General features: G+C 50.8%; 12 protein-coding genes across 12 annotated transcripts; 5 read left to right on the top strand and 7 right to left on the bottom strand.

The window, feature by feature from the left end:
- Positions 1–42: 42 nt before the first annotated feature.
- On the top strand, positions 43–2,646 carry TRIVIDRAFT_66042 (uncharacterized protein; the record flags this gene model as incomplete). The annotated part of the gene is made up of 3 exons (XM_014095808.1): positions 43–1,711; positions 1,775–1,803; positions 1,894–2,646. The coding sequence occupies 3 exons, from the start codon at positions 43–45 to the stop codon at positions 2,644–2,646; spliced, it is 2,451 nt and encodes an 816-aa protein (XP_013951283.1).
- Positions 2,647–2,873: 227 nt separating this feature from the next.
- On the bottom strand, positions 2,874–4,354 carry TRIVIDRAFT_57114 (uncharacterized protein; the record flags this gene model as incomplete). The annotated part of the gene is made up of 3 exons (XM_014095807.1): positions 2,874–3,899; positions 3,961–4,158; positions 4,253–4,354. The coding sequence occupies 3 exons, from the start codon at positions 4,352–4,354 to the stop codon at positions 2,874–2,876; spliced, it is 1,326 nt and encodes a 441-aa protein (XP_013951282.1).
- Positions 4,355–5,463: 1,109 nt separating this feature from the next.
- On the bottom strand, positions 5,464–5,811 carry TRIVIDRAFT_226921 (uncharacterized protein; the record flags this gene model as incomplete). The annotated part of the gene is made up of 1 exon (XM_014095806.1): positions 5,464–5,811. The coding sequence occupies one exon, from the start codon at positions 5,809–5,811 to the stop codon at positions 5,464–5,466; it is 348 nt and encodes a 115-aa protein (XP_013951281.1).
- A 456-nt stretch (positions 5,812–6,267) lies between these two features.
- Positions 6,268–6,696, bottom strand: TRIVIDRAFT_226920 (uncharacterized protein; the record flags this gene model as incomplete). The annotated part of the gene is made up of 1 exon (XM_014095805.1): positions 6,268–6,696. One exon carries the CDS (start codon positions 6,694–6,696, stop codon positions 6,268–6,270), a length of 429 nt encoding a protein of 142 aa, XP_013951280.1.
- Positions 6,697–7,274: 578 nt separating this feature from the next.
- TRIVIDRAFT_82861 (glycosyltransferase family 31 protein) lies at positions 7,275–8,804 on the bottom strand (the record flags this gene model as incomplete). The annotated part of the gene is made up of 1 exon (XM_014096108.1): positions 7,275–8,804. One exon carries the CDS (start codon positions 8,802–8,804, stop codon positions 7,275–7,277), a length of 1,530 nt encoding a protein of 509 aa, XP_013951583.1.
- Positions 8,805–11,558: 2,754 nt separating this feature from the next.
- Positions 11,559–13,656, top strand: TRIVIDRAFT_183414 (glycosyltransferase family 2 protein; the record flags this gene model as incomplete). The annotated part of the gene is made up of 2 exons (XM_014096110.1): positions 11,559–12,053; positions 12,116–13,656. The coding sequence occupies 2 exons, from the start codon at positions 11,559–11,561 to the stop codon at positions 13,427–13,429; spliced, it is 1,809 nt and encodes a 602-aa protein (XP_013951585.1).
- Positions 13,657–13,899: 243 nt separating this feature from the next.
- TRIVIDRAFT_216900 (uncharacterized protein) lies at positions 13,900–14,639 on the top strand (the record flags this gene model as incomplete). The annotated part of the gene is made up of 2 exons (XM_014095804.1): positions 13,900–14,193; positions 14,284–14,639. The coding sequence occupies 2 exons, from the start codon at positions 13,971–13,973 to the stop codon at positions 14,460–14,462; spliced, it is 402 nt and encodes a 133-aa protein (XP_013951279.1).
- A 95-nt stretch (positions 14,640–14,734) lies between these two features.
- TRIVIDRAFT_232043 (uncharacterized protein) lies at positions 14,735–15,606 on the bottom strand (the record flags this gene model as incomplete). Its single annotated transcript, XM_014095803.1, has 1 exon — positions 14,735–15,606. The coding sequence occupies one exon, from the start codon at positions 15,604–15,606 to the stop codon at positions 14,938–14,940; it is 669 nt and encodes a 222-aa protein (XP_013951278.1).
- Positions 15,607–16,925: 1,319 nt separating this feature from the next.
- TRIVIDRAFT_41605 (uncharacterized protein) lies at positions 16,926–19,703 on the bottom strand (the record flags this gene model as incomplete). Its single annotated transcript, XM_014095802.1, has 3 exons — positions 16,926–18,334; positions 18,497–19,223; positions 19,296–19,703. 3 exons carry the CDS (start codon positions 19,701–19,703, stop codon positions 16,926–16,928), a joined length of 2,544 nt encoding a protein of 847 aa, XP_013951277.1.
- A 3,199-nt stretch (positions 19,704–22,902) lies between these two features.
- TRIVIDRAFT_88377 (uncharacterized protein) lies at positions 22,903–24,088 on the top strand (the record flags this gene model as incomplete). Its single annotated transcript, XM_014095801.1, has 3 exons — positions 22,903–22,965; positions 23,026–23,086; positions 23,149–24,088. The coding sequence occupies 3 exons, from the start codon at positions 22,903–22,905 to the stop codon at positions 24,027–24,029; spliced, it is 1,005 nt and encodes a 334-aa protein (XP_013951276.1).
- A 1,378-nt stretch (positions 24,089–25,466) lies between these two features.
- On the top strand, positions 25,467–26,712 carry TRIVIDRAFT_42564 (uncharacterized protein; the record flags this gene model as incomplete). Its single annotated transcript, XM_014095800.1, has 4 exons — positions 25,467–25,529; positions 25,595–25,777; positions 25,978–26,508; positions 26,575–26,712. 4 exons carry the CDS (start codon positions 25,467–25,469, stop codon positions 26,710–26,712), a joined length of 915 nt encoding a protein of 304 aa, XP_013951275.1.
- Positions 26,713–26,980: 268 nt separating this feature from the next.
- On the bottom strand, positions 26,981–27,801 carry TRIVIDRAFT_42052 (uncharacterized protein; the record flags this gene model as incomplete). Its single annotated transcript, XM_014095799.1, has 2 exons — positions 26,981–27,538; positions 27,607–27,801. 2 exons carry the CDS (start codon positions 27,799–27,801, stop codon positions 26,981–26,983), a joined length of 753 nt encoding a protein of 250 aa, XP_013951274.1.
- Between the last annotated feature and the right edge of the window lie 166 nt (positions 27,802–27,967).

Genomic DNA, 27,967 nt, shown 5'->3' with positions numbered 1-27,967 from the left:
AGTTATTCTGAAATAATAATTGCTGCTACTATTGTCACCATCATGCCCAAGAAGGCGGGCCCCTCCCTCCTTTGCGAGTGGATGGTGGGAACAACTATCCAATCCGCTCTCGGTCCTCCTCCAAAACCGCCAAAACCCAAGTCAAAGAGACGAGACGTCATAAAACTCCACGTAACAACGGATGATGAATCTGGAGAAGACACACTCACAGTTACTTACCCTCGGCCTGAGAGGCTAAGAGAGAACAAAGAGACACCGGCCGCAGTGTCTAAAACACCCGATCCCCAGCCTGAGCCTGAATCTGAGACAGAGCCAGAGCCGGTGGAAGTTGTAAAAAAGGTTCGGTTCGAGAAAGGGCCAACCCCGAAGAAATCTGCCATGAAGAAGAAGACATCAGTTACATTCTGCGAGGAGGAGGAGACACAATCAGAGTCTACTGCAGATGTCACTTCTACCTCTGCCTCGTCCGGAGAGGCAACTCCCGAGGCTAGTTCCTCGAATGCGAGCTCTGCTGCTGAAACTTCATCTGCGGGAGAGACATCTTCCGAAAGTTCGTCTGCTTCAGCCAAGACGTCAAAGACAAGGTCCCCCAAGAGCAAGAAGATAGTGAAGCCAGTCCAAAGTTCGGACAGCGATCCCGATTCCGAACCTCACCCAACATGTGAATGCAAAGAATGCGCTTCGGGAAGAAAGAAGCAGAAGCAAGGGCCTACCTGCGAGAAGAGGAAATGCAAAAAGAATGACAAGAAGGGAGCAACCAAAAAGAAGAAAGAAACAGAGTCCGAATCAGAGCCTGAGACATCAGCTTCTGAAGCAGAGTCTGAAGCTGAAGAGCAACCCACACCATCAAAGAAAGCAAATGAAAAGAGAAAAGAGAAAAGGAAGGCCGAGGTCTCCAGTACCGGAGGGGAAACTTCGGAATCAGCAAAGGAAACTGAAGGCGAATCTGAAGCGGCAGTGAAGAAGTCTCCCGACAAGAAGAAGAAGAACAAAAATAGTAAAAAGGCTGAAAAAACTGAAAAGAAAGCGAGCAGTCCAAAAGGCGAAGAAAAAAAGAAGTCCGACGAAGAAAAGGAGCCTGAAAATGAACCTGAAAAAGCAGACGAAGCGAAGAAAGCAGAGCAATCCAAGTCTGAACAAACACCAACAGGGAAAGGAAAGGAAAAGGAAGTTGACGATACTACACCAACTCCCAAGGCGAAGGACATGGACCTGAAGCTGCATTGCTCAGGAGGTTATCATTACACGAACTCTCGCCCCCCGAATCTCATTGCTCCTATCCGCGCAGAAGTCATGCAAACGGAGCGCGTGGTCGAAACCCAAGATGACCCTCCTCCAAATGCATACTACGATGCTTTACATGGTGTCGTTCGCGTATATCACGGGTCTGTGTATGGACAAAATGGGCAGCAGATGTTTGCTGCTCGCGAGAATACTGCTGCCCCCCGGCATTCTTTCAGCAGTTCACATGCGGTGCAAAATCCATATTATCATGGCTACAACAACGTAATGCCTATGCCGCCACCCCAACAGCATCTCCCGCCACATGGATATGAGCATGTACCGATTACCCAAGGCATGCCGATGCCAGGTTGGAATGCCATGGTGCCGCCTCCTGGCTATCCGCCGTACAACTACCCGGGACTGCATCCAATGTCTGCAGCTTGGTACGATCAGCAACTGAACAAGCAGGGAACGAAAGGCGCATTCAGTATGTGCAATGGTATAGGCGACACGCCTGAGAAAAAAGGAAATAATAAATCACGAGAACCAGACAATAACGTCATGCCGGAGGCGACAAAGGTATGTGGAAGCTCAGAAGACTCCTCCGGTTGTATTCATCAAACTGATGCTAACGCCATGAAGCCAAACCCATATTATACGAAAAGACAGTCTCCTTTCAGTAACATGGGCAGTAACCGCTCTGTTTCCAACGGTAAACCGCCATCTCACTCTGGTCATTCCAACTGTTCCAAAAATGGGAACAGAGATACAGGCCCCAACTGGGATACCAATTCGCGAAGGAGCGTCGGAGCATGGGCAAACAGCAGCAATCATGGAGGTGCATGGGGCGATGGCGGCGACGCAAACAACAATAACAACCAGGGAGGCGGCGATCAATGGGGTTCTGGTGGCAATGGTGGCGATACATGGGGCACGACGAACAATAATAATGATCAATGGGGCAACAATAACAACGACACAGGAGCTGATCAATGGGGAACTGGAGCTGGGAATGATCAGAATAATCAGGGAGGCTGGGGGGCTTCTGATAACGCGAACAATGGCGGTGGTACCTGGGGCGATGGGAATGCAAACGATAACCAGCAGACGAACGATAATAACGGCAACAACGGTAGCTGGGGGCAAGGACAAAATCAAGATCAAGGCCAGTCGAATTCCCCAGCAGGAGGGAATGAACCAAACACCTCCATGATAGATAACAATGTCATCCCCGCAGCCGCTGTGACAGGTGTATCGGGTGAACAGGAACAGTCCAAGATGCCGGGAAGCTGGTGTTCGGATGACAATGGGCAAGCGGCGTTCGTGGATCCGAAGTGGTCATCATATCAGCCTCCGCCTGCGGTGCCCGCGTGGGGGGATCCATCAATGGCAGCAGATACAGGAGGAGCGGTGGACTGGTGAGGCAAGGGTAGTTACCATGGAGATCTCAAAGTCTCAAAATGTGTAGGGCTATTCTCAAGGTTGTGAAATGGGCAGATTCTTCAAGGCCGGGTCTGAAGATTAACAAGGCGAAAGGTGAAGATGGGTTATTTGTTCTCACTAGGGAAAGGCTAGAATCTTCACATCGTCTATTCGTCTACTAACCAACCATTTAGCTACCAGATAAGAGATAATATAAAAGGTTGGTATCACCGCTGTCGCCGCCGTCGAGGTCTCTTGTCCCAACGACGGTATAATTCCTTCAACACATCCAGTTTCGCAGCCCTGTCTCGCCACTCAAGCCGCCATATGCAGTTAATCAGGAAACTTTGACGACTCCGATTCCCGTGGCGTCTCCCTTTGCTAGTTCGCGAAAAATACACCCATGGGATGTACTTTCTTGTGAACAAGTTCACAACACTCCATAGGTATCCTTTGCTGTGAGTTTCTGACATACGGTTGGAATGAAAAATGGCATCCCAAGTGTAGAATTGGCTTCCAATATATAATTCAGGGCTCCCGCCTAACCTGGGGAAGTAAATACTTTTCACAGTCCCCAAACCATTGATTATGAAATCGGGCGCTACTGTTAATGCTGCCCCGACTCTTAGGCTAGGCACAGGACTTTGTGGCACGTTGATGGCATCTCCTTGCTGCCAGCGATCTTCTCCAAGAGTGAGAATGGGTGTAGATGCAATAGCATCATTCAGACGGCTAGAGCGGAGTGGCCTGCAAAACTCTTCCCTTCTTTGACATAATATATCCCAAACCGCCGTTAGCATGTTCTCGCCTCGTTCGCTGAATCTTGTACGCCTCGTTGACCAGTTATGCGGATCTTGAACCGTTGACGTTTTCCAGGCGAATTTTATGCTCTTCAAAGTCATATGGCATTCCATCTGCATATATCCTCCATTGGCGCCACGGACGTAAACCTCCTTTAACAATGGCAAAATGGAAACAATGGGCTCTAGGAACCCAGACAGCATACCGGCCAAGTCGGTCAAATTCTCTGCGCGGTAAAAGAATTTCTCATGTCTGAGAACGCGCAGATTTGGACAAAGCATGGCAATGGCGCGTAGACGATCTCCAGGCTCGCGGTTTGCGACGCTCTCGGGATAATAGGGCATGGGATCCGATGCGATGGTGAGGTTGCGGATGGCTTTGCGACGAGACGGCGTGATGGCGGCGACATAAGTGAGGCAATCACGAGTTCTAGGGAACTGGAACACGTTGTACTATATGGAAAAATATGAGCATATAAAAAAAGTCTTGGACCAAGTGTTAGAGTGAACTGACCTTGTAAAAGATTAGATAATCTTCTTGGTCTTGATAAAATAGCCGGCAAGTCTGCATGATGGCATCAAGATCAAATGTCACATTTGGAGACATTTCCACGGAAAAGAATGTTTCTGTCGCAGTGTCTCTGGGAATGTGTACCGGCATAACCGGACCACTGGGTCTTACTAAGAGGAGATGCCATATCTTGCAGCGGATCTTGACAAATAGGGGTGAGATAAGTTAGTCCTATTCCCTTTCCACGCAACATATGATGTACAGTTGAAAGAGCAAATTAACAGCAATCACATACCTCTGGTGGCAGCTTGGCAAACAACGAATTGCCATCTTTCGGAGGCCGATGCTGATAGGGTCGAATTCGGAGCCCCCCTCCATAGAGAGGCTGTGGAGGCATAATACAAACCAATGGTAGGAAACAGGCAAGAAGGGGATATAGATATGGGTCTCTTGGTCGAATGAGTGCGTGTTTCGTGGATGATAAAGAGAGCATATTCTCGTTCAACTGGCAACAGGATCCATCTATATATACCTATTCCTCCTCCAAAGCAAGCAATCATGGCATCTCCCAAACAAAAGTAAATCGTAAACCCGCAAAGGCTAGAATTCGACTCACACTACATATTCACAGGACAATTTAAATCATTTCTTTTCAGTTCTTCTTTCGAGAGTTGAAGGCAATTTTGAAACCCAAGTAAATTCATTGAGCTATAGGTTAATGCCCCATCATCCATCACTTGGTTTTACGCCTCCGTAGCCAACGAGATAGCCAACCTCTTTCTTCTCCCTTTGTTCGACGCAACTACTTGGGTGAATGCCCGACAGTATCTGTATGTACTGTAACCATCCATTCTGCTGAAAGCAAAGCAAAGTGAAACAGTCCTGGTGGTATCGAGTTACTTCATCCAATCTGACCTTGCGACGCTTCATTCTGGGTGAAAACAGGGGGAATTATTAGCCAGCATCTCAGCCACTATCGCCACCTTGGTTCCCGTTCCCTTTCAAGAGAGGCGCTCTTCAGCACCCCAGTAACTGGGTCGAGTGTTGTATCAAAGGGCTGAAGAAATGCCTATTATTCAATGCGGCCTATCTTGATTAGATACACGGATCCCTGAGCATCTGTTACTATGGCCACTAATTTCTTATGGCTGCTCTTCACTGTTAACTTCGCGACACGGAATACTATAACCAACTTGGACAGGCATCATAAACGCCCGAACCTAGAATCTGAATGAATAAACTTAAAATAATAATAATTGAATTGTGCTAATTTCGTTTTGGCCCCCTCTTCTGTCCAAAATACTTGTTCTTTTTATTCCAAAGTTTAGCTTGGTTACAAATGATCCACCAACAGCATAACCGGAGCCTGTCACGATATTTGCGTGTGAAAAGCAGTTTAGTCCAGTCTTGCGGGCTAAACGGAAGAATCATGGCCAGCCACCATGCCAAATCAGCCTCTTCTATTGGGCAAGGGCCTAACAGATAAAGATGACTCCTCCCTTTGAGCTACTCAGGATGCGACATCATCTCCGACACGAACCAGTGGGAAACTCTCAGGTGGTCTTGAATTGACATGCAATCCAAATCTTCAAAGGTTTGTGGGCACAGAAGAGTCGTAATGTCACCAGGCGGCGGCACTTGGTTGACTGATAAGGGGGACATGGACTCTTCAAGGTCCACGTCTACATATGGCTTCGTAGGGGTAGTGACGAGGCCGTCGGCAAGATTGAGATTGCCGTATGTAAAACGTGACATGCCATCCACCACCACACAGTAGTCCCCTCCATGCCATTCTGCGCTGCGTATGTGTGCGAGCGTCCCGATATGAGAAACCCTGGTGTTCTCCGTGTCCATGATGAGCAGTATACCAAGGATCCGATTTTGTTGCATTGCTCGTTGCACCGCTTTTTGCACCGTTTTCAAGTGGCCTGTCGTTCCCTTCATGAAACCCTCTAGCTGCATAGCTGTGTTGGGTGCAATCATTTCTCTCCACAGCACGATCGGGAGGTTCTTCCATTCTCGGTTAAATGATACAAGCTGTCGACGCAAGTGATCTACCTGCTGATCGTTATATAAAGTCCTTAAAATAGCTGCGAGTGTTTGATGGCTGGGCGACATCTCAGATAACAACTTGGTACAATAAGGGCATGGCGTCGACGTCCTGATGGCGAGAAAAAGACATCCGCGGCAGAACGCGCTGCCGCAAGCTGCCACGCAAGGATTTTGTAACAACCCTTTGCACAACCGACACATCAAGTGGTTCTCTGCGGCCACTTGAGCAGATTTCAATGCCTGTCCTTCGAGAGAGCTCTAGTCGTCCGGGGTTGGGGAACGCTCGATGTAGATGATATCGTTGTCCAGTCTCAAGCTGCCGTCTTTGGCAAGATCCCACATCGCTAAGAGCTTGCCATGCCAATATGATTTGTGGATAATTGTATCCTGAACTCCAACCTCTGCGCACATGCTGACGCGAGACGATGCCGCTCGCAAGCGGTCCATCTCTTGTTCGAAGCAGGTCTTGACCATCCAGAGTGTTTTGTCAATTTGGGAGCTGGATGTATGGATTTGCCTGCAAAACGGGCACAGCTGAGGAGATTGACACAACCGGCAGCATTGATAACCGCATGGTAGTATGACTGGCTCAGTAATAAGCTTGTAGCATATGGGACATTGGAGAAGGCGGATAATTTCGCGAGGCCTTGGTGCGCTCTCCAGCTCCTTCGGCTGCTCCTCTGCCATGTTTGGGAAGAATTGGATATGCCTCTGTTGGAGTCTGTTGAATAGAAGATGATGGGCAAATATGACTGATGAGTGTGTGAAGAATCAGTATCTCGCTCTTGAGATCGTGTCTAGATAAGTTAAATATCGGCATCCAGTTGCCTCAGGCAACACTTGCTCGTTCGTCCTTTTGGTCAAGACAGTACCTTCCTTTCACCACTTACTTCTTTAAGGAGTCAGGTACCTAACTACCTCGTACCAGGCAAATCTCGTCGCTCCTTCATTAGGACATTAGAATCAGAAGCGGCCAACGAGATAAGATAAGGCATTGGCGACGCACACATAAAATTAGTAGCTTCATTAACAACCGGATATTTTACAAACAGATCCCATCTGATGATACAAAAGAGCAAGTTTCCCAGATATTCCTTGCCTTGCAAGGCTCACCAACGCCTGTCATTAAACCAGCCCAAGAGATGCCCATCATCTCAGCAGCTCATTATAGAGACGGGCTCCCAGTGAAATATTTTCAACAACCACGGGTAAGAAACCCATCACCAACTCCTTGTATCAAGTCTAACAACCGCCATATCATCCTCTCAGCACTTCCAATCTTCCAGTCTCTTGTACATCCAGCCGCTTGTGTGCTTCAGGGCCGTCTTCCTCTGCGACATGCCCGGCGCATAGCCCTGGCCCATGTATATCTTGTCGTCCATCTTGCACAGGTCCTCGACATAGTTCCACTGCATGCACATTGACCAACCCTGACACGCCGCTTCGCACGCCTCAACGGACTCCCAGGCATTTGCCCACAGCTCCTTGTCGTAGTGGCCATTCTCTGCGCCTGGCTTGGGAGCCCACTCTCTGTTGCCGGACGAGACCTCGAAGACGCCCGAGTAGTTGTCCCACCACTCGGCGTGCTCCTTGATGTTGGGAAGGATCATGGCGTTGAAGAAGTCGCGGTGCAGCAGCGGCTTGCTCCAGTCCCAGCTCTGCTCCAGCTCATAGTAGCGGGCAATGTCTCGGTTGTGCACCTTGTGCCAAGACAGCAGCGGCTTGCACCAGTTGGCACTGGCAAAAGCAAAGGCCCAGTGCACCACGGGGTTGAAGCCAAATGTGAACTTGCCGTCGCCGCCGTTCTCGCCAAACTTGACGTCGTGCTTGCGCAGTGCGTGGGCGAGTACTTGGTCGCCGCAGCAGTGGTCGGCCGTATACTGATAGTATTCCTCTGTCAGGCTTCCGTTCCCGTTGCCTTGCTTCCCAAACGACTGCTCCCACGCTCCCCTGGACAGCGCAAAGCCAGCACCGCCGTGGGCAAATATGACGTCTGACTTGGCCGCATAGCTACCCAGGTAGTGCGGCTGTGTCCAGTCGAACTTGGCGAGGTAGCCCAGGACGCCGGGCAGGAAGAGGTATGCGTCGTCTTCCATATAAATGTACCACTTGGCTTTGGGCCAGTTGTCGCCGGCATGCTGGATCAGCGGAATGAACTTGTACTTGTCAATGATCCAGCCTCCCACGGGGCCCCATTCATCACCATTGACTCCCGCGGCCTCGACATAGTAGTTGTTGGCCATGTACTCGGGCTGCTGCCGGTACACGTCAAAGTCGGGCTGGGCCTTTGCAGTGGAAGACATGTTGACTAGCACGTCGATGACGTTGAAGGGGCCAATCCGCTCCGGCACATCGGAGTAGATGACGGTGTTGTCCAGGGGAATGCGGTCGTGGGAGAGCGACGTGGTGAGATGAACCAACATCCGCTTCCAAATGGTGGTGCCGCCAGTCTTGACGATGAGGAGAACGTCATCCGTTGAGAGACCATTGTATGATATGGCCTTGCTAGGCTCCTTCTCCTTGTCTGTTGTCTTCTGGCTGTTGGTTGGCGCAACATATTGCACCTCGTTGGCAGGCGCCTTGGCCGTTTCCGCCGTCGAGCCTGTGTCTACCTCGACCGGCTTCCGTTGGCTACCAGACAGCTCCACTTCCTCCACGACAATGCCTTTTTGCTTGACCACTGGGTTGTACCCATAGTTCTCCAGTGAGGGGTCAACAAGGCAGTAGAAAAGAATAAAGCACGTGGCAATGATGAGCGCCGGTATCAGCCGGTTATTTTTGTATGTTACCAACATCGTGAAGCGATGCAACGGCGGCAACGCGTCTGGTCAATCACCAACTCGCAACCGCAAACCCGAAGTGAGAGATTGGCTCGGAAGTTGTGGAAAGGGGGGAGAGAGAAGGAAAAGGAAGAAGAAAAGAAGGGCTTAAGCTGGCGTCGATCTCGTGCCGGGATTTCACGCCGAACCGGATCGCCAACTATATTTTGGCACTATCAGCGCACATACTCCGTATAAGTAGTGCTACTCGTCCGGCGATTCCACATGCACGCAAAAGGGTCTTGATCCATACGAGTACATCCAGGCGAGCCAAGAGAGAATGCTGCCGGGTTGAGTCAGATTCAGGCAGCGTGACTTGTTCCTGCACCTGTTCCTGCACAGACACGAAAGAGAGAAGCCCCCTTTGGCTTGCATGACTCCCGTCGCCCCAAGTTGAAAGACGCTTGTACGAAGTACGAGCAGTAGTACGACACTTGCGGAAAAAATCAATGCCTGGTATGCCTCATGGACAGCCCCTGGATGGCCCCAGAAGCAGATTGCCAAAACAGGAAACAGCCGGGCCAAGACCACTCAGCCCCTGGTTGGAGTGCCGCTAAACTGAAAAATGGCGCCGGTGTAAGAAATTTGGTCCCTGTTCCATGGATAAAGCGGCTTTGTCGGAATCGTTCATGTTGCTGTTTTCTTCTCTTCCTTGCCTCAGCTGTTTGTGTATCGGTTTGCGCATTTTTGTTTAGTTATGAAGCTACACTGCCTCACTATTCGACTACCTATACAGGAGGGTAGAAAGGAACGAGTGGCGGGATCGGAGATTAAAGCGCACTTGATGGTTACACGCTCGTATCTGGCGTTGTGGCAGAGGCGGGAGTTAACGCATATGACGACTAATAAGTGGACCGGAATCGGGAATCGCTCATGTTAGCTCGCCCCGAAAGGATTCGACGTGGATCACGCAACCTATCCAAGCGCACCAGCTGCGAAATTATCACTTGTGCTACTTTGTACGAACAAGTCATACACACGAGTAACCCTGTTGACTTGGAATAGAGGTATGATCACAAAATGTATATGTCTTTTGTTTTTTTATTTCTAATCTTTGGTATTGTTTATATGTCATCGTGGATATAAGTCGACTTATACAGGCAGGAAGAGTTGAATGCTGACATGCTGTCCTAGTCTTTTAAGGAAGTTGTGTATATAACGTTGCACGTTGGTTTACTTTACGAAACGCCGTTAAGGATAGTACTTTCGATTATATTTACAACATACGAGTGTTTGCATCACGAAACTTCATGTCACAGTACTTACAGCTTCCAGCTCCCCGTCTAAGCCGGGAAACACAGCGTCTTTCCCATCTTAGAAAAGGGTGCTATGCTTGCTGATGAGATGAGGAAAACATTACAAAAGTTGGACAAGTTAATATTGAGTCGACGAAGCTAATGCTTTGACTGCTTAAGAGGATCAGGATCCACGGTGGCTAGCTGCCCCCGCTCATTTGTTGGTTGTATTTTTGGACTCTGTTGTTCTCAGCTGTCTCGGCATTTCCTCTATCGGCGATGCCCTCAAACAGTAACTACCTACTATCCTCATTTCGGCCTATTCAGTGTGTGGATTCTCTCACGAATTTAGGCTAACTGCATCGGTGAATCGCCCTCCTAAAGCTGAGCAATTGCCTTGATAGCTTGAGCACAGATTCTGCTTCCAACTTCGCCCCGCCAACAACAGCTTGTGAAACAAGCACGGACAACTTGCCTGAATAAAAAAAAAGCGTCCAGGTCGAAAGAAATTTCAAACTCATGGGTACTTATTCCGCATTGTGTTCTGTAGGAACAATGTGTTTTGCTCAACCATCAACTTGAGCTTTCCGCAAGGGGGTTAAGTCTCCCCTATACAAAAAGACAAAGTGCAAGGATTCGCAATATTGGAAAAAGCTCAAAAGTGAGAATAAGAGAACAAGGATCTGGATCCCATTCGTACAGCAGGCCAATTGCCGGCAGATTTCTCTTTGGCCTTGGTTTTCGTCCAAATTAACCCTTGCTGCGCCCCCCCGTCGTGTCTAAGCCGAGACAGCTTTAGCCCGACATCCGCCAAGAAAAGCCCAATGCGCGCTACTCGTAAAATTATACGGAGAAGCGGGATGAAGCCCCCCGAGGAACTACAGTAAAAGGCTAATGGAAGATTGCCGGAGAAGAAAAAAAAAATGAAAAAGAAGGCGAAAAAAGACTGGGGTGTTGACAAGGCTGTTGAGAGAAGAGAAAAAAAGAAGAGCATAGTCCTCCAGATCGAGAAGCTGGGCGCAGCCAGGAACAGTCTCGGGCCTACTATAAGCAACAACATAAGCACGTTTTTTCCTATTCTCTCGAAGTGGCGGCTCAGCAAACATTATGTTCGACTAATCATGGCATACGAGAATAATTCTCATGTCGTGTTACATTCCTGAAAGAGTCATTTGCAGCAACCCTCCTGGGACTCCGCCTCTTGCTGCCTGGAAACTTGGCAGACATCTCGGCATCACAAGTCAGACGAGTATCCATAATAGCTAAGGTAGTTGACGGACGCTTAGCTCAGGTTTTGACAGTCCCTAGCTCCCCCTTTTTTCCCTTATCTTGCACCGTTTCCTGAGACTTTCTTTTTTTTCTTTCCTGTTCCTGCCGAGGCAGTCTAAACAAGTGCAGGTCTTGAATCTGCAGCCACTCGTTTCTTGTTCGTTACGCTTTTTCTTCTCAGAGGTTGCTAAACCCTGAGCCACTCGCTCGCTACGGACCAACCATGATGGACTCATTCCGGGATGTTTCGGTCCCCCAAATCGTCACAAAGGGCCGCCAGACTTCATGGCTTCGCATGCTACTCAACATTGCAGGCTGTTTGCTCTTTACTCCTGCTTACTGGACCCTTGCCATCCACTGTCGTTACCCTGTCACTCTAGATCTCATCTTGACTATCCTGCTCACTGAGCTGAACCGACTTGTCAATGAAGGCCGAAGGCTTCAGTTTTATGAAGAAGCTCCGGAGCCGATGATGGCTCCTGTGGATGAGAAGTCTGATGATGGTTTTTTTGATGAAAAGAAAGTAGGCTTTTCTGAGTCGCAGATTGTGCCGCAGTCGAGGTTGGATTGCATGGCTGCGGTGGTGGGATGGCGCGAGGATCCCGCTTTGTTTACCAGGGCGTTGGAGAGTTACAAGAATGCCATGCACTGCAAGTTTATCCTTGTTGGCATTGACGGAGATGACGTGCCTGACCAGGACATGGTCGACGTCTTCAACAATGTAAGTCATCATAGTTTCACACTTTTAACATCAAAGTCGACTAACACGAGTGAACCCGCTAGGTATATCCCAGCCAGTCAAAGGTTATTCATGTTCCCCAGCCTCTTGGTGAGGTGGCAGAGCAGTTCATCACCAAGCATGTTTCCATCTGCAAGCAAAACGGCCAGTCCGTCAACATGAGCGAGTGTTATGAGATTGCCATTCGGCACTGCTTCCAGCTTGCACGAACCATCCTCGAGCAAGAAAAGGTCGACCTCACCAGCGTGCGTCACATATGCCTCCGCCAACGCCACATGCACAAGAAGGGCATCATGTTCACCACGTTCATCTTTGCCCTCGTCATCGCCGATGTTCTTGGCATTGAGTTCCTGTGGTCGTCCGATTCGGACACGCTCGTGTTCCCCGGCTCCATCCACAAGACGGTTGATGCCATTGCCTACGACCCTACCATTGGCGGCGCCAGCTCCGGCCTCGTCGTCCACAACGGATACGAGACGACTGTGACGAACCTCGCTGCCACCGTCTACTGGGGCGAGCTGTATCTGACCCGTTCGATGCCTGCCTTCACCGCCACGAGCGACTGCCAGAGCGGCCCCAGCACCGTATTCCGCCTCGCCGCGATGCCCGCCATCCTGATCCCCTGGTATCTCCAGACGCTGATGGGGAAGCGCATGATCATCAACGAGGACCGCCACCTCACCACTAACCTCCTGAAGCGCGGCTGGGGTGTCGTGTTCGCTTCCGACGTCCTTACCGCCACTGATACTCCCACGACGCTGGCGCGCTGGTTGAAGCAGCAAGTCCGGTGGGCGCGTGCCACGCATATTGAGTCGCTTCTGCAGCCCAAAGTCTACCTCATCACGCATCCTCTGCTCTTCTACAGCATGAGCAAGCGCGAGTTTGGCCCCATCATCGCCTTTGTTGCTACCATGTGGTACTTTTTCACGGGCGAGCGACTCATCATTGTCTTTATCTCCGATCTGCTTGTGCGTATCGTGGCCAGCGCCTTGTACAACCTCTTCCGCAACCCGCACCGCTTGGAACGCGCCTCTCTCAAATGGATCGTCCCCGGCATGTTCTTCTACCACCTGCCGCTGCCTGCCGTCCACGTCTGGAGTCTGTTTACCCTGACGGCTGATGGTTGGGGCACAAGCATGCGCAACAGCAGCGAATTGGCGAAGAAGGACAGCATCAGACAGGCCTGGTGGGAGACGGGCTTCTTTGTTGGCTGGATGGGCGTCGTGGCTGGCTGCGTGGCGCGATGGCTGGCGACGCACTATGAGATGCAGGAGAGGGAGATTTTGGCGGCCATGGTGGTGAGTTTTGCGGCTGCGGCGGCGGTGGCCTGGAGATTTACCATTCATCAAACTTCATGATGATGGCGATGATGATAATGGTGGAGGATGATGTTGAGTTGGAGAGTGAGATTGCGGAAGGATACGAACGAAGTACTAATAGATGGGGCGCATGTGATGCTACATGATGGATATATGGATAACGGGTAATTGGACGCTTTCACGAGCGCCGGTAATGACTTTTATGTACACTAGAAGTATTAATATCTTAGACAAGCATGATAGAAAAGCGATGACATTTTCTTGATACATTAATATGAATCTTGTGGGGAGAGACGCGTTAAGTGGTTCTGCCTTGATTAACAAGTGCTGAGACGCCCACTTTGACGCGCTCTGTGAATGGATCTGATCAACCCACTCGCAACCAGGTTATGACATAATTTGCAGTTGCAGTGAATAGCGAGAAGAGGCAGGAGAAAAAAGGGAAAGATTGCCAGTTACTTTCCCCCCACTGTTTTCATCGCCTTTGTTTACTATTCATCACCTCAACACTTGAACATTTTCACTCACTTCACTCAAATCTCACTCATCTCGAAACCATCAAGACTGCTAAGCATTGAAAATGGGCCCTGTTCCCTCCCCCGAAGTCCGCGCCGCCATCGCCGCAAAGCTCGACGCTCTGATCCAGGCCGTCGAGACAAACCCCCATTTCAGCCGCTCGTCGTCTAGCGGGGGTCTGTATCATGTCTGGGACTTTGCACAGCGCACAAAGTATATGCTTTCTGAGATAGACGGCATTCGACAGGAGGGATACCAGTTTAAGCATGCGGGGCAGATCAAAATCAGTGAGCAATATTCCCTTCATTCTCATTATACGAAAATCTATATAGGTGTTTTGTCCATTGATATTAACGAGTGATAATCTGCCTGCCCAGCCAAGCGAGGCGAAGATGCTGCCAAGGAGCTCTACATGGACACCTTTACTCGCTCCATTACTCTGGACCAGCTCGTGAGTGGCCCGCCGTTGATGCGCACTATGATGGGCATGGCGGGAGAGATTTCGCCCGAGATCCAGGCTGCGGCGAAGGCGGTTGTGGAGGCTTTCCCAGCCTGAGATTGAAATTCAGAGGAGCGAGCATGTCTTGACAGATGGAGGGCGATGATGGGGAGATTTGATACGCTTTGAGAGCTGGTCGCATGACTGGAAGCTGAATCCTAGGTCAGAAGGGATGATGATATAGATACCATTTGTTTATAGAAAAAGTTATATCACGCTTGCAGATTTTGCTGGATGACTCGTTTATGTAAGTTCAGGCAGAGGACGTGTGCCGTGCCGTATCCAAAAAAAGCTATCGCTTGAACTCACGATTTGATTCAATTCTCAATGATATCTATTCTTTTCTTTTTTTTTTTTTAACTCTGAGCTTATATATATTGTAAAAGTAGTGGAGATGCTAAGCATAAACAACCCTTGATCCGCAACCCAACGAATTCCTCACATATCATCAACTCTCACCACCACATCATCCCATAAAACCATCATCTCCCATCACCACCAAAAAGCAAAAAGCAAATAAAACATGCCAAAATTACCCCCCATCCACCCAAAACCGCCTCATCACCCGATCCGCATACTCCTCGCTCATCCCCCAATTCTCCACCGCATCCTCAATCCCCCTCTCCATCCTCCCCACGTACTCCTCCTTCGGCCTCGCCTCCGTCACGCGCTGCCTGTCGACGTACGCCAGCACCTTGACGGGTGTCAGTTCCTCCTCTACTTCCGCTGCTTGCTCCCCGTCCTGGCCCCGATTGAGCCTGTCCGTGTTGCTCACCCACGAGGCTTCGAGATGGAGCTTTTCGTAGGCCCACGGGACGCCCTCGTATCGGTCTAGGCGCTCCTCGTCTTCTACCGGTAGGAGATAGAGCATGCCGTAGACGTGGCTCTCTTTTGCTTCGCCTTCATCCTTTGTCCTGCTTTCCCCCCGTAGTTTAATTTTCTCATCGTCAACTTCTTCTCCTTCCATGTCAAAGTCCTCATATCCTCCCTCCCTCACAATGTTTGCATATCCCCTCGCGTTGATGATCCACCTCCATCCCGTAATCTTCCCCAACCCGACGGCTGTAGAATAGGGACATCGCTGCCGCATCTGCTCCGTCGATAAGTTGCTTCCGTAGGCAAAGTAGAGAATCTCGCTCCTGTTCTCGTCTGTGATGGTCAGGGTGCTGTCCTGCGAGCCCTGGCTCCCCTGCGAATCCATTTCGTCTGTATCCGTGATTGTGTCTGTGTTTATCTGAGTATCTGCGTGTGTTTGTAATGGAGATGACTCCGTCTGTCTCAGTTTGTTCGTTTAGTCTCTTAGTGACAAACTAATACGCGGCCGCGAACCGCCAATAAAAAGTAATTGATCGTCGATAATGATGCTGCAAAAACAATCAACCCCCCTCAGGCATCACTCCATCCACCCCGTACCTTTTTAAAAGAAAAAAAAAATATCAAAGAGCAAATCGTCCACTTCTTGCAAGGCTGTCTGCCAAAAACGCCCACGGGAGGCCGTTCAAGCCGATCAAGATCGCGCGGGATGCAAGGCTGTGCGCACGGCCACGCCGAACAAGGCAAACCCAGAAATTAATAAACACACAGAAAAAAAAAAAAAAAAAAGAAATAAGCACAGAAATTCCTGGACAAAAGAAGAAATTTCAATAATCCCTTTCTGACCAGGATTTTTTTTTTTTTTTCTCTTTTGGAAACTCCTTTTGTACACTTTTCGGTAACCGAGGGGGGCGATGACGAGAACAAGCCAAGAGACGTGGAGGTACTTGTGTGTACATGGTCAGCCGACTCTGGTCCAGGCAGCAGAGCAAGTCCTCCGGCGGTTCCCCATGTCGTGGATAGGCAATGACAGAGAGAAAAGGGTAGTCCGCGGTCCAGTTCTCTTTTCCTATATTATCCTATTCCCTGCTCTACAGATATATTTCCGACCTCTTTTTCCGACATACCATGTTAGTTGCGTTATTTTCTGTTTGTCCATTGTAGAATCCTATAACAGTATTACCTATTCATCGTCTTCGTCACTCCTACAATGACAAACAACTCTCTCTCACACACACACTACGCACCAACACAATATCGTTTCAGGTATCAAATCATCATCATTCATGCAGGTTTCATATAATACACTTCTTTAAATGCCCATGATATCACTTCCTCCCCCCCCTCTCAATGCTTCGCCCATGCATTGCCCATTACCACCACAGCCCTGGCGCGGGCTGCCTCCAACCCCTGAGGCTGTACTTGCAAACAATCCTCCCAGAAGCTCTCACTGTCTTCGAGCAATCCCATAACTCGTTTTTTTCATAATTGTAAGACAAAAAGAGAACAAGCAAAAGAAGAAGAAAAAACAAAGAATCCCATGCCCGTCTCCATATATGATGTAATAATATCCTTCTCATATCACCCGCGTTTTGCGTCTATTGATATTTGTTCTTGTGATAGTGCCTGCCTTGTTGAGTCCATGGAAATGCGGATCAAAATTAAAAAAGAAGGAAAAAAAAAGTGGAAAATACGAAAAGCAAGATTCTAAGTAATCTGGGCGAGGAAAGGACTGAGCATCAGGTCGTCCGCACTTGGCCGCTGGTTGTGGTCCAGCTCAAAGGTCTGGCCCAGGAACGTCTTCGCATCGTCACTAGCATGTTCTGGTATGGTGGGAGTTGCTTTCCCGCCACCGATCCTGAAAATGGCTTGGAGCTGGCTGCAGTCCGGGAAAGGGTGCGAACCCGTCATCATCTCCACCACCAGACATCCCAGAGACCAAATGTCAGCCTTGCGCGTGTAAGAAGTTTGCTTGACAACCTCGGGGGCCATCCAGAACACTGATCCCTGAAGCGACGGTCGGTGCTTGTTGTTCGCCGCTCCGTTAAGGATGTTGGACGCCTCCAGCTTCTTGGAAATGCCAAAGTCAGAAATCTTGATTGTACCCTTGTTGTCGACCAGGATGTTGGCACCCTTGATGTCTCGATGAATAATGTCCATGTTGTGTAGGTACGACAGGCCTGTCAAAATCTGCCTCACAAAGCTGCGCACCAGGGGTTCCGGGAGGGCGCCATACGAATTGAGCATGGTCTGCACCGAGCCACCAGGAACGTACTCGAGGAAAATGTTGAGATGCTCGGCAGAAGAGCTGCAGCCCAAGTATTGCACAATGTTGGGATGGCGCAGCTCTCGGAGGAGGCTGATCTCGCGCTTCAGGGCATCAATCATGCTCTTCTTTCGGCTGTCGTTTTGGCTATTTGCACCAGGCGCTGGCATCTCAACTTGCTTCACGGCCAGGAGCTCTCCAGTCACTGCGTGCAGCGCGAGGTACACGCTGCCAAAGGATCCCTGTCCAATCAGGGCTCCCTTCATCCATTTGTTATCGTCCCACGAGTCTCCCGCCAAGAAGCTCTCCAGCTCTTCGTCAGCCTCATCCTCATCCTCGTTGAGGGCCTGCTGAACCTCTTGGAAGGAGCCGGAACCAGTAGATCCATCCGCATCATAGTAGCTTGTGCTCGTCGTGTTGCCTTCGGGATCGGTGACGCTGAGCCCAGTGGTGTCGCTCGCATCCGAAAACGAGACGTATGACTTGCGGTTTGGCTCCGTGGGTGATGACACCTCCTCCTGCAGGGTTCCAAGCATCGATGAGGCGATCGAATCTCTGCTATATATAGTTGGGGCTCGCCCCTGGAGACGAAGTTTGGCTACATGGGCGCTTCCACCCAGCCAAGAGTCGGCAATGGTAGGGATGGGAGGGGCATCCTGGATGCTCGAAGCAAAACTCAAATTGCTCGCCACGCTAAGTCGGCTATTGATTTTGCTCAAGCGGGTTGATCTCCTCATGGAAAGCCTGGCGGTCCGGTCGATATCCTCGCGGGCGTGGTCGGGGAAGTACGATGTCAGATCCGATGCGATAAGTTCGCTCGGCGGCCGGAGTCCTCCAAATTGACGGAGTCCTACCTTTCTTAGCGGGTTGCGATCAGGCGAAGAAGGTCGGTCCAGCTCTCTGTACGCATTTGCCGTGTTTCGCTCTCGGGCTGCAAAGGAGGCGGGCGACATGGGGTTTTGAAGCTTCTCGTTCCAACTCTCGCCCAATACTTTCTGTACCTTGATCTGACTCCTTTTATCAACGCTTTCTAGCGCTCGGGCGTGTTTCTGCTGCTCTTCTTCCATGGCAATGGCGGCAGCGCGCTGCAGTTCTGCCTCGCCGGGCTCTCCAGCCGGCACCCTTCTGAGAATCAAGCGGTTCCGCTCCGGTCTCCGCTGGTCTTTGATGATGCGCCACAGCTCCGTATCGCCCAGGCGGCGGCATTGACTGGGATCAGCATCTATGCCGGTCAGGACCCAGAAACAGTAGTTTCGCTCATGATCTTCGCGAAGACCGAATTTGCGCAGGGTAACGCGCATGACATCCTCACAGGTGTTGCATTCAGCAATCTTGACAACCTTTGTAACGCCGCCGGTGGAGATGACGCGGATAATGTGTTGACCTTGAGGCAGAGTGGCCATGAGGGAGCCATCCAGGCTAGAATTATTCCGCGTGTGAGTAGGAATTAGGCGGCCACCTGAGGTATTAGACGTCGGGTTCTGGCTCCCGTGGGCTACATAGCCTCTACCGGTAGGATATTGCTGCTGCTGTGGCTGCGACTGCTGTCGTGTTCGCACTTCCGGTATTGGCTGGGGAGAAGTAGGTCTTGAATTAGGTCTTCCGTGGTCGGAGGCGCCAGCGCCAGACATGTCGACCTGCCTCGAGTAGCGCTTGTTGAGAGGTGCGGATCGTGCGTTGGAGGCCATGGCAGAGCCATGGCTCTGAATAGGAAGGATATCCAGTCCAGCAAATGAATCCTAAGGGGGGAAACCGTCAGTATTTGTCCCCTCTGCTCCGCCCGAATAATAGGTATGCCGGGGAAAACTCACCCTATTCCTCTTCTTTTGATTGGCATAAGCCTTTGTTCGCAGTTTCTTTATGCTGAGGAAGAGGCGCACGCGGTCGCCAACCTTGTCGATTCCCATTTCTTTGAGCACTTCTTTGTCCATCTCCAGCAGGTTTTCGCCATTGATGTGGTTCTTGCGGAACAGCTTTTCGTATTCCCCACACTTTACGCTGGCGAGATAGTCGCACACTCTGTCCTCGTCCCAGTTCTTGACGGAATCTGGGCCGTCTGAATCAGAGAATTCTGACTCTGTCGGGCTCGAGAAGCCGTGCGAGTTGCCAGCCATGGCCGGTATTCTCCTCGATGTTGGTAGGCCGGAGGAGTAATCGGAAGCGACCATGGTGGTGCCTCCTAGAGTGGCCGGATACGTGGATTTAGCGAGCATCGCCATTTTGCCTCTTGTTTCCTGTGACTTGTTTGTTGATGAATTTGCTCAGAGGTTTTGGTATTCCAGGATTAGTTTCGACGAGAGAGATATTATGCTGCGCTCCGATTGTAAACGCGACCCGCGGCGTTTGCAGTTGTTGAACGTCTTTGTAGCCGTCGACTCGATGTTGCGATGCGTCTTCGCCCGTAGCCAGTCTCGATTTTGCTCTTCTTTTTTTTTCTTCCACCGTCGAATCAGAACCCAGAACTGCAGGCCACCTCGTCCGTGGTTGCGGCGTCGTCACGACACAGGCTCCCGGCTGAAGTCGATCGACGGCGTCGACAAGGGAAAAAGGGGAGCAAGCTGGAGGTTAAAAGAATCAAAGCCAAACGGGAACGAATTGAGCCCAGACGAGAAAATAGCGGCCAGGCGGGGGCGCTTCTCCTCCTAGGGTATGTCAGTAGGCAGATGGGCGATTGGTGGCGATTGGTGGCGATTGGCCACGGCGGGACCCCCCCCCCCCCCCCCCCCCCCTGTAACCTCGTGGAAATCAGCAGAGATGCGCTAAAAAGGTGTGCTGAAGAAGCGCAGGGCCGGCAGTGCAAAGTACTCGTACCTGCAACCTGCGACACAGCTGCGACGACAAGCTGAGATTGATGGGCTCCAGTCCATGGAACTTGTTGACGACTTCTGATGAAAGGAGCGCCAGTCCCGGCACGCACGAGGCACGATTTGCTGAAAACGTCTCCGGCATTGATTCTGTGCCTGGGCCTGGCGCTAAGCAGTAGCTTCCGGCGCTGCGGCGTGTACCTCACCATTCATGGCATATATTGAGTAGGGGACTCAAACAAAACAATGGACAAACCGGGCCGCAGGCCGTCGTCCTTAATGCCGGCGCTGAGGTGACGAGCAGCCTGATTCTGACGCAAATCGAGCTTCTAATAATATCTAGGTAGATTGCAGGTTGCTTGTATGAGTACTCCGTACCGCATCCGGTTTCCTGCCGAGGAGATCAACGCTCACGACAGGCCCCATGGACGGATGTATACATACATGTCTCCTTCACAGGTAGCATCGCCAATGGAGTTGTCAATTTCTGGACACAGTACGAGTACAAATACAAATACATCAAATTGTTGCTCGCACAGCTGGCTGGAAGCATACAAGCAGCAATATCGTATCCGCTTTGGCCTACTGGAAATGGATCAGCCCCGGTGTCGAGTGAGATTCGCAGCCGAGCTTCGTTTCTACTAATATCACCCATCGCGGTGCTTCCGTATTTACAGATATACTCTACAGTACCTATAATAGGCCCATGCCAGCCTGTAAAAGTACAGTATGTCGATAAGGTAGTAAGATCATAATTAAAGCATCTTCTATTTTTGTCCGGTGGAATGAACCTCTCATCATCCTCCATCTTTTCTTCACTCTTCCCTCTCCTGCGAGCCATTTCCAGGGTTCCATGTGGGCCTCGCGCCTTGGCTGGTCGACCCCTGTGAGCAACGGCGCGCGCCATTGGTCCGCCATCTGCGAAACGTGAAACCAGCGGCGTTTCGAAGTTTCATCTCGCACCCACCGCATTTTGGTGGCTCGTCCATCGTGTGGTCCGTGGCCTTGCTTCGTTTCGCTATGAGCGAGCTGATAAGGCGGTCTGCTCACTCACCACTCACAGGGACGACGGCGTCAGGAAAACCCTGGGCCGATGACGACTGTTTGGGCCCCAGCAGGCGATTTTCCGATTCCATCACACGCTAGCAACTCCCTGTGCCCTGTAACGAGGTCCTCTTACCTGAACTCGACTCGTGAACTGCACGCTTACCGGAGCCTGACGGCGACTCGCATCCATCCATCTGACGATGATCGAATCGCACGGGCTGCTGATCGCTTGCTGGCATCCTCGTAGTGGCCTCATGCTTCTAGAACGCCGGGGGTTCGGCCGCTGATCCAATGCAGCAAATCAACGCTGCAGCCTGCTTTGTTCGCTGGCAGTGCATGTGCAGACGCACACTTGACGAGGCAAATGCAGCCTCTTGAGTGTGGTTTCAATTCCATGTGCTCACACCCATGCAACCTAATACCTCCAGTACGAGTATGATGGCGGCATCAAAAAGACCGTGCGCGATAATAATGCATGTTTCCACTCTCAAAGAGCGCCAATCCAGTCGAGCTCAAGTCAGCATGTCCAGCATCCTGCGCATACGACACGATGCCCTCAACTGCAATTCGTCCGCACAATGTTTCACATGGTGACAGCCCGGCGCTTGAAACACTGCACCAATCACGCAGCGGCTCTTGACCGGGCCGACGCGAATCAATCAATCCCTGCCGGGATGCCTGAGAGCTGGCATACAAACAAGTGGCATCGCCGCAATCAACCCCAAACGGCGGACACCCTCACTTTGCGCCCTCGTGATGTGTATCACTCTATTCATCACATCGCCATGTTATTGGGTCAAGCGAAATCAAACATGGATGTGATATTGATCTGCATTTGGACTATTAATAGATGCCCTGTGTGTCTCAAAGTGAGACAGCACGAAATACTATCCATTATTAGGTGCTAGTAAATTCTACACCTCTTCTTACTCATCAAGATCGCATAAAAAAATCCTTACCGATCATACCACATCCATCTAGTAACGCTGTTTGGCTCAAATTTCGACCTGTAAAATCTTATATAATACTCTGTAAGCTACGCAAAGCTTGCCTCGTAAGCTCGTCGAGAGCTTCTTCCAAGCTTTCCGCGATATCACAGCTCGTAGATGGCGTCTTTTGGACCCCGCGATAAACCAAAGTTGCGCACTAACATACTTGCATACAAAATCTACGTATACCCGTTAGAGCGCGACACTGGCTTAGAAACCGGTTTCCAGATGTCGCAGTCATCCTTATGTCAGGCACCACAAAAGAGCTTTGGACAGCTCTCAATCAGCTTTCTTGCGCCTTCATCTCATTTTTCACTGTATCGTTAGTATCCTGGATAGCGACGTAAGCAAGCTCGAGAATCCCTGATACCTCTGGGATCAGCAACTGCCAGATCCACTTTCATTGGTAGCCGTAAATCCGATATTCGGCACTCGTGCCCAAGTCATTTGAACTGAAGCTTCCTCGCGGTTACATGCCGCAGCTCCCCGGACAGCAGCACTCAGATTCCTCATTGCCGAGGATCAATTAAATACCCCCTCATTGCTCCCACATAGCCTGCTAGCTCTGTAATTTCGCCATGGCTTCACTTGAGAAGCCCGTTGTCAGCTTTCTGGGCCCAATTGCATCATATTCGCATCAGGTAACCCTCTCATGACGCACCATATAAAAAGGAGAGTGCTAACCAGAGCTCACCACGTAGGCGGTACGCCAGGTGTTCCCAGAGTCATCGTGGGAGCTGAGGCCTGCGGCAACGATAGATGGTATGCAATCAAGCCAAAGGCAGACGACGCTCTGTGCTCTCTAACAATATGTGCCGCCTTAGACGTCTTTGACCAGGTTCAATTCGGAGAAGTGAAGGCCGGCGTGGTTCCCATTGAGAATTCTACAAATGGCTCTGTCGTCTTCACCCTCGATAATCTCGCCGACCGCAATGGCCGGTACAAAGACATTACTGTCGACGGCGAAATCTTTGTCAACGTACATCACTGCCTGGTGGGACACCGAAATCCATCCCCCTTGCTGGAGCTGGACGACCACGGAGACGGATCGGGAACATGCACTCCTACTCTCAACGATCCGCGCCCGTCGAAACCAAAGTCAAAACCCCTCGCGAATCTGAGACACATCAAGAGACTCTATTCTCACCCTCAGGCGTTTGGCCAGTGCAACGCCTTCATCTCGACATACCTCAAGGGCGTTGAGATTTTCGATGTCAGCTCGACAAGCAAGGCCGCTGAAATTGTGAGCCAGGACACAACCGGCACCTGGGCGGCCATTTCTAGTGAGCTTGCTGCCAACCTCATGCACGGTTTGGATATGCTTGCCAGGTCCATCGAGGACCGTGACGACAACACCACCCGTTTCCTCATTATCGGGAAGAACACGACCGTCCCCAAGGACTGGAACCTAGTGAAACAATCCGTTGGAGAGGCTACTACGAGGACCCTGGTATCTTTCACTGTGCCGCACACATCCCCAGGTGCCCTGGCCGAGGTCTTGAGCGGCTTCAAGGCTTACAACCTAAACCTCACGAGCATCAACAGCAGGCCTAGCCTGTTGGCCCCCTTCCAGTACATCTTCTTCATTGAATTCGAGGGCAGCAAATACGATGACCCAGACGGGAGAGTAAAGGGGGCGTTGGATACCATTGATCGGGTTGCACAGAGCTGGAGACTACTTGGAAGCTGGGAAAGGTACAAATAGCTATTACAGTACATAACTGGCGGGGATGAATAAGACAGGACCCAAGGAGAGCCTGTCTTACTAAAATGCTTCCCAATTAAGTCATTGCGAAGCGACTACTGCATCTAAGTGACCAACACAGATTAGTAGGATGACGAGTCTTTTTTTCTCTCAGGATTCGGCTGCCAAGGCCGCTTGACCGCCACGAGAGTGAATGAATATTGGCCTCTCTTCTCCATCACCGAGATGAGTTGACTTTATGCCAGTATTTTTGGCTAGATAAAGGGTAAAGGTACGATGAAAGGTAAATATAGCGATACACGTGCTTGAGGATGTGCCTAGCATGTGAGATCTACGAGCTACAGAAATGGCAGCAAGATGCGCGCACTCGGGCTAACACTAGAGAGCTATCAATCATCGGATCAACTGCCCGACTGTTAGATGGAAGCCGCCTTGAACCGCGCCAGCATGACGTGTAACACTTCTTTAGCCTGGCATAGGTCCTGTTGTGGATGGCCAATGGGAGGCTGCGGCGACTGCCAGCATCTCGGACTGTCGGCGTGGGGTCACCTTGGAGTTTGTAGGGATCCATGAAAATCTCTCCGTTTTTGGTCCTAGCGAACGGTATCATGGATGTTATCGTCCGCTTCCGTGCGGAGACATGCGGCAAATCTTGAGGGGGGGTAAAAGCAAAGCCAGTTTTGGTCGATGGGCGGTGCCTGGTCCGAAGCTTCGAGGTCGCATGCCCACCTCTTCGCCCTCTATCTCATCTGAGACAGCCTATCACGTTTGCCAGCTCGGCCACGTCCAACCTCCTTACCTGAGCTCGCTGCTGAGCTCTCCCAACAAGTTTCTTTTTTCCATTCCAGATCGAGAGCTCGCTTGGATGACTTGCAGCAAGAAAAGAAACCGGGGCAGCCTAGCGCCACGAGCCCACTCAAAAGCCATTGGCTCAGCTCCCCAAGAAGTTGCCCTCGGCCCTTTGCGTGAAGACACCATGACGTCGCAGAAGCAAGGCTGTTTGCCAAACGGCAGCCAAAGGTGGTGAATGGCGACAGGCCTTGTAGGGCCTCTCCGTAAGGTACGAGTGGACCGGCCCATACGAGTGGCTCGGGCGATTGGACGGCTTCGAGCTGCCTTTGATCGCGAGGCTCCGTTCCGGGCATGTGAGTGGTGATCTTGCGGACGCTTAAGCCGCCGTCTGGGGATTTGATCCAGAAAAGCGGCAAGGTTTCGGTCCCTCGGGGGTTCCTAGGATGTGGCTTGCATTGGATAAGATGCCAGTGGGCAGTGTTCAGGTACTGCGAGACGCCTTTCCCCCCGTGCGATGATCCGAGATCTCGAGTGTATATATGTCGTCTGCTGCTCCCCCCCTGTGAGGTTTTAAATCCCGTTCACTCGTCGTATTCTGTTTGAAGTCCTCTGTATCTGTATAGTTGGATTGAATTCTATTTCACCATGGCTCCTCGACCAATTTTTGCTGCAACTCATCCCAGGGCCTGTTCGACGGCTTTTGAAAGGGTACACGCACGACTGCTTTCCTCCAATACCAGCTACGTCTTTACTAACGAGGTGCTCGTGCGCAGGTGTTCATGGCCCGTCGAGATATCCTCGAGTGTGGACACGAGCCTTTTGGCGATGCCTTTTACTTTGGCCCAGAGTTCTTGAGCGACCGGTTCAGGGATGATGCCGCCTATCGCCATAACACAGAGTACTGCAATACCACTTTCAAGGATGTCTTGGAGAGTCTCGAGGATGCGGAAAAAGAGGTTCGAATTCTCCCGTGCCAGAGAGTGTCCTTTGATCAAGGGTGGACGATTCCCGAGTGGGAGTCTCCAAGCCAGCCTTAATCACCATTTCCATATCCATCTCCATAGTCTCCTTTGATTGAGCTGCATTTTTCTTCCTCGTGGTGTGCTTTGGGGGAATAAAAGGAGCCTGAAAATGATGCGATGCTTACACATACCAGGGCAAGCGTCTATTCATCAAGGACATGGCATACTACCTGATGCCACCCGACGAGAGGCCATCACAAATCGCACCGTCTCTTGGCGGCGGCAAGGAACCCGGCAATCCAACCGTCCTGCCCGTCAACATCTTAAAGCGCTTCCACTTTACGTTTCTCATCCGCCACCCCAAGCGGTCCATCCCCTCTTACTACCGCTGCACCATCCCTCCGCTGAGCGAAATCACTGGTTTCGACTACTTCATGCCCAACGAGGCGGGTTACGTGGAGCTCGTCCGGCTCCTGGACTTTCTGCTGGAACGCGGAATCGTTGATAGAGACCACATCACTGCCATTGACGCTGATGATTTGCTCGACAAGCCGGAGCCTGTCATCCGCGAGTATTGTGCGCGCATTGGCATTGATTTCAAGCCGCAGATGCTGGAGTGGACTGAGGAGGATCGACAGTACGCGCAGGATATGTTTGCCAAGTGGAATGGCTTTCACGATGACGCTCTGAAGACGTCTTGTTTCCAGGCGCGATCTCACGCTCAGGTACGTTAAGAACGAATTAGTTAATATCAAGTACGCAATTTCTAACGATTTGCTTATTTGGGGCAGAAAACCTCAACGGTTGAGTCTGAGAATAAAGAGTGGGCGGAAAAGTACGGTCCTGAGGCGCAAAAAGTAATTCGCCAGACCGTTGATGAAAACATTCCTCATTACGAATATTTGAAGCAATTCTGCATTACTGTTTAATGAAAATTGGGAAGGTTTGGATATGGGTTAAGGAATCATTTCTTTTTAGAAACTATTTTTGTGTTATTGGTCTATGATACAGTATATCGGTCTGGCTTATGGCCCACCGAACTCTTTTTTATGTCCGTAATCAACGTCGCTTTTTGGAAACAAGTCTTCGGTCCAAAACACCCCCATCATGCCGTTACTAATACATCTTCCTGTGCCTTTTTACAACTCGTATCATGTCGTGTGCCATCTCCTCCTCGTATCAAACTCCATCCCCATTTTACGCCGTCGTCTTGGTGACCTTCTTTTCGGGTTCTCCTGAGGTATATGTCGGAGCCTCAAATAGAGAGTGCGTCACATTCTTCGACCACGATTCAGCGAATTTCTTATCCTGGTCGTTGGCCCAGCTGACCGTGACATCAACCAACTCCTTCTCGCCTCCTTCAGTCTCTGCAGTCAAGACCTTGTTGCCGCGGCCCTCGCCCGCCAAAACGGATGCCATGTCGGCAATCGCATTTTTCTTCTGAGCATTGAGGGCGATTCCGCGCTCCTGCTTGCTCCGGATTGGCTGGTAGTCGAATCCCTTTTCCTTCTCCTCGGCAATCTTCTTCTTGTCCTGGCTGCTGTACTCTTCCGGCCGCTTGTGTCGCAACTCGTCTGTCCATGCAACCTCGTGAAGGTGCTTCAGCTCTCGCAGCTTCTGGAATACCGAGCGGCCGATGGAACCTTGGCCGGGCTGGAATCGAATGTGGGCGAGCGGTGACCAATAGTCCTTGCGCAGCTTTGCAGGCTTTGTCTTCTTGCCGTTGAACGGCAGCTGCTTCAGGCCATGGAACCCCTATTAAGCACGGTAAGATACTTTGATCTAGCAGATTGTAAGCTGGAGAGAGGGAAAGGGAAACTGACATCCAATTGCTTGGTGAGGCTGTAAATGACCTGTTCTGATCTTCTGTGGGCAAACACCCAGATATTCTCTCCATGGCTCTCAGCGCCCTTGGATCCGGCCGCAGCCCCTTGTTGGCGGCCCGTGTGTGCAAACCGCACGCCGGATCTCAAAAGGCCCAACAATTGGCCCTGCCCGGGTCTCGAGGCGGAATTCATGGCTGCCGTCGTCTGGTTGAGCTGGTCGCACGATTCGCCCTACAAGAAAATCACCAGACAAACTGCTTGCGCGGGGTCATGTGACATGGACACCAAGTCGGCCATGTACTCATGTACTGAGTACTGGTCCGATAAGATTGCGCCGGCCAATCACAGGGCGCGCTCC

This window comes from Trichoderma virens, assembly GCF_000170995.1.
Source record: "Trichoderma virens Gv29-8 chromosome Unknown TRIVIscaffold_89, whole genome shotgun sequence".
Taxonomy (NCBI): domain Eukaryota; kingdom Fungi; phylum Ascomycota; class Sordariomycetes; order Hypocreales; family Hypocreaceae; genus Trichoderma; species Trichoderma virens.
Note: the sequence above shows the minus strand (reverse complement) of the source record. Positions and strands in the feature narration are given on the sequence as shown.